The sequence below is a fragment of the Erythrolamprus reginae genome, chromosome Z (assembly GCF_031021105.1).
Source record: "Erythrolamprus reginae isolate rEryReg1 chromosome Z, rEryReg1.hap1, whole genome shotgun sequence".
NCBI classification, from domain to species: domain Eukaryota; kingdom Metazoa; phylum Chordata; class Lepidosauria; order Squamata; family Dipsadidae; genus Erythrolamprus; species Erythrolamprus reginae.
The window spans coordinates 107954916-107959558 of NC_091963.1; the positions used below are offsets into that span (position 1 = coordinate 107954916).

General features: G+C 39.1%; 1 protein-coding gene across 1 annotated transcript; it reads left to right on the top strand.

Moving 5' to 3' along the window:
- The first annotated feature begins 223 nt into the window (after positions 1-223).
- Positions 224-2664, top strand: GAST (gastrin). Its single transcript, XM_070728972.1, has 2 exons — positions 224-425; positions 2558-2664. Exons 1-2 carry the CDS (start codon positions 224-226, stop codon positions 2662-2664), a joined length of 309 nt encoding a protein of 102 aa, XP_070585073.1.
- The last annotated feature ends 1979 nt before the right edge of the window (positions 2665-4643 follow it).

Here is a 4643-nt window from a genome sequence, read left to right on the forward strand (position 1 = left end):
TATGATAGAAGGGGCTCCATAACTTTTAAGGAGGGCCATAACTTATTAAAAATTCTTTTCAATGAGTGAGTAACTAGCATGAAAACAAAAATTGCATTTTTTTAAGGCACAGTTTAGAAAGTCTAGGCAAATTATTATTCTGGAGAATTGATTGGGGGTTAGAGGAAAAGACTGGTGGGGATGGGCTATTCAACAAACAGCATTCTTATTTTTTTCCCCAGATATGCATGCCAAGATGTTTGCTGGCCTGTTGCTGACCATTCTTCTCAGCATCATCTTTTTAACATCTGAATCTCAAGCAAAGGTTGTTCCAAGGCCCGACAGGATGCAAAGAGGTGTGGGACTTGTCCGGAGGGACTGGCCAATGCAGCTGACACAGGATGAGAAGCATTTGATCTCCCAGTTCTTGCCTCACCTGTATGCCTGTAAGATAAGTTGCACATACTTTTTTTGCACTCTCTTGGAAGTTTTTAATAATGGTTTGGGACATTGATTGGAAAGAATGAAAATAGGCATTGCTTTTATTTTTGTATTAGCAACATCTGAATTGTGGAATGTGGAATAAATCCACACGATCAATTTCCGGTCACAATTCAAAGTGTTGGTTATGACCTATAAAGCCCCTCATGGCATTGGACCAGATTATCTCCACGACTGCCTTCTGTCGCATGAATCCCAGCGACCGGTTAGGTCCCACAGAGTTGGCCTTCTTCGGGTCCCGTCGACTAAGCAATGTCGTTTGGCGGGACCCAGGAGAAGAGCCTTCTCTGTGGCGGCCCCAACCCTCAGAACCAGCTCCCCCCAGATATCAGAGTTGCCCCCACCCTCCTTGCCTTTCGCAAGCTCCTTAAAACCCACCTCTGTCGTCAGGCATGGGGGAATTGAAATTTCCATTCCCCCTAGGGTTATAGAATTTATACATGGTATGTTTGTATGTATGAGTGGTTCTTTAAATTGGGGGTTTTTTACATTGTTTTTAATATTAGATTTGTTTACATTGTCTTTTTATTTATAAATAAATAAAATCCTATTTTACAAATGAAATGATGGCTTAAAGATAGCAATAAATCAAATTCTTGCTCAGTTTTCAGTCATCTCCCTCTTATCATGCTTATTCCTCCTAAAGCACATTTTTAATGGACAAGTCTATCTATTTTTAATGCAGTTTTCTTAGTATAGTAATTAGCTTGGCTGAGTAATTTTTGAGGGAATGAGTTTTTGCCCCACCACTTGGCAGGGAACAACATCTCTTATTAGTTTTAATTTTCAAAATCCCAATATTATTTTTGTCCCTTCAATCAAGTAGCAGATTGAGGATAAAATTCAGAGTACGGTATATTCATTGCAGGACCTAAATCATAATAGCAACTGATACCACTGCACCCGGCAAGAAAAATGTAGTGTTTCTTTGTGAAAGTTCCACTTCAATTTTAAAAAATTACTTTGGAAACTAAAGTTCTCAATGACAGTATTACTTCCATAGAATAAAATATATGTAACTCAAGACTGAACTGTGGAGTCCATATTGCTCTCTGAGCTTGGCTGTTTGTTTGCAGATACAGTATTTTATTATCTAGCTAGGCAATACCATCAGCACCCTAACAATTTTACCACACAAACAGGCAAACCTAGCAAAAACAAAGACTCCATAGATTGTCTTCTAGGATAGACCTTGGAATACTAATATCGAATGACCTAAGTGCTAAAGCCCACTGCAACAATATCGCCAAAAAAGCTAGAGTTGTTAACCTGATCCTACGCAGCTTCTGCTCAATCTCACACTACTCACAAGAGCCTACAAAACTTTTGCCAGACCCATCCTAGACTACTGCTCATCTGTCTGGAACCCATACCACATCTCAGACATCAACACCCTTGAAAATGTCCAAAGATATTTCACCAGATATTTCCACTCGAAACAGAATACCCTACGAAAATAGACTAACAATCCTGGGCCTAGAAAGCCTAGAACTACGGCGCCTAAAACATGATTTGAGTATTACCCACAAGATCATATGCTGCAACGTCCTACCGGTCAATGACTACTTCAGCTTCAACCGCAACAACACAAGAGCACGCAACAGATTCAAACTTAATACGAACCGCTCCAAACTTGACTGTAAAAAATATGATTTCAACAATCAAGTTATCGAAGCGTGGAACCCATTACCGGACTCAATTGTGTCAACCCCTAACCCCCAACATTTCTCCCTTAGACTCTCCACGATTGACCTCTCCAGGTTCCTAAGAGGCCAGTAAGGGGCATACATAAGTGCACTGGTGTGCCTTTCGTCCCCTGTCCAATTGTCTTTCCTTTCTCTCACTTATCATATATATTTTCTTTCTTTCATATAGCCTCTCCTCTAAGTTCACTTTACCCTTATATATATTACTACATGTCTATTTTTCTTCCTATGTATTTGTGTATTGGACAAATGAATAAATAAAAATAAAATAAATAAATAAATATGGAGAGTCAAATGACTCATTCCAAAGATACAGGGCAGTTAGAATCATTTCATCTACCTGCCTTTAACATATGTCTATTTTCCAACAGCTGAACTTGCTGCTATGGGAAATAATCTGAACGAGGATGATACACATTTTCCAAACTGGATGGATTTTGGACGACGAAGCTCTGAAGATCAAGAGGGAGATGCCTAAGTTATCCTGGGTCAGGGTTAGCTTAAGCCTCGGGCAGATATCTGGTAGACAAATTCTAAATACAGTTATTTAATCATTTTGCCCAGTTTGTAGATAAGATTTTCATGCCTATTTGTGCCAATAAAAATAATATTACTGCTGTTGATAACTGCATTGGTGTGGTTTATAGATGGAGAAAGATGGGAGAGTTATTGGATTTTTAAGTCCTAGTTTCATTCAACTGAAGATGTGAAAAGAACAGCAGCCTTAATCATAGAGCACACTAAATCCAACATAAATTACATGCTACCTTGATATTATACAGTATATGAATCATGGCAGACCTCTTGTTACTGTGGGTTAAAAATTCGTTTGCATTATACACAAATAAAGTAGTTTGTGCTCATGTGAGTGGGAAGAATTTAGGGTTCTGCCTGGAAACTTGGCAATTAATATCAGGGTTTTTTTTAATATGAAAAAGTTTGGATAATGAAACATCTGCAAGAAAATCACCACTATTTTCTCTTAATTCAACTAAAGCCCAACTTTTCAGGTGCACTGAATCAATTCCTGTCTAAAGGATTTACATTCCATGATTCTATAGGAACTGGCAGAGGTCACTTCAGATCCACTGATTGAAAGTTTTTAGAAAGCCTGGAGCATAGAGAAATTGCCAGAAGACTTAAGAAAAGCCAATATTTTTCATTATTTTAAATCAGGAAAGGGAGAAAACCCAGAATACTACAGAAATATCAATAATATTAATAACTGAGAAAATCCTAGAAAAGGATTTGTTTGCACACAAGATAAAAACAAGATTATTATTAGTTAGTTAGTTAGTTAGTTAGTTAGTTAGTTAGTTAGTTAGTTAGTTAGTTAGTTAGCTATCTAGCTAGCTAGTTAAATTTCTAAGCCACCCAATTCCTTGCGGACTTTGGGCGGCTTACAACAGTTTAAAACTATCAAAACAGTAAAAACCCAGAATATAAAAGAAAAATTCATTCTACTTGGGCAGAGCGAGATGATACAGTTCAACGGCCCCAGGTCTGCAAGAAAAGTCAAGTCTTCACGGATTTCCTAAAAGCTAGGAGTGCGGACCTCCGGGGGCAGCTGTTTCCATAGAGTTGGAGCCACCACAAAGAAGGCCCTCCCACGTGGCCTTAACCTACATTGTCTAGTCGACAGGATCCAGAGTAGGCCAATCCTGTGGGCCCTAATCAGTCACTGGGAGGTATGTGGCAGAAGACGGTTCCATAATTAGTCAGGCCCTAAGCCATATAGGGCTTTATAGGTGATAATCAACATAAATTGCATCCAGAGACCGACAGAAAGTCAGTGCAACTCATGGAGTGTTGGTGTGATGTGGGCATACCTAGGCACATTCACAACAGCTTGCATGGCTGCATTCTGTATTAATTGTAGTTTCCAAATGCTTTTTAAGGGTAGCCCCATATAGAGCGTGTTACAGTAAGTCATGAAGTGATAAGAGAATGAGCGACTGTAAGGAGAGACTCCTGATCCAAATAGGGCCGCAACTGGGGCACAAGATGAACATGTTCAAAAGTCTTCCTAGCCACAGCTGAAGGATGGTGTTCCAATTTCAGCTGCTGATCTACAAGCACCCCCAGGTTGTGAACCTATTGTGAGAGTTATTTGTCACAAAGAGGCCATGCCAGACAAATCTTAATGCTTTCTTTGACAATGTGATTAGATGTTAGGGCAAGAGAATTCTGCAGATGTTATGTATTTAGAGGTTATTAAGCATTTGGATTTATAATAAACTGGAACAATATAGGATGATGACCTCTCTACCAAATGGATTTTCAATTGCTGACGAACTGAGGCCAATATGTAGTCCTAAATGGGTTTATGTCTACATGAAAGGAGTTATGCAGTAGAATACTTTAGACACTGGCCCAGGTCCAGTCCTATTCATAAATGGCTTAGATGGTGAAATGGAAAGAATACTCATACAATTTACAGATGACATTAAGCCGAGC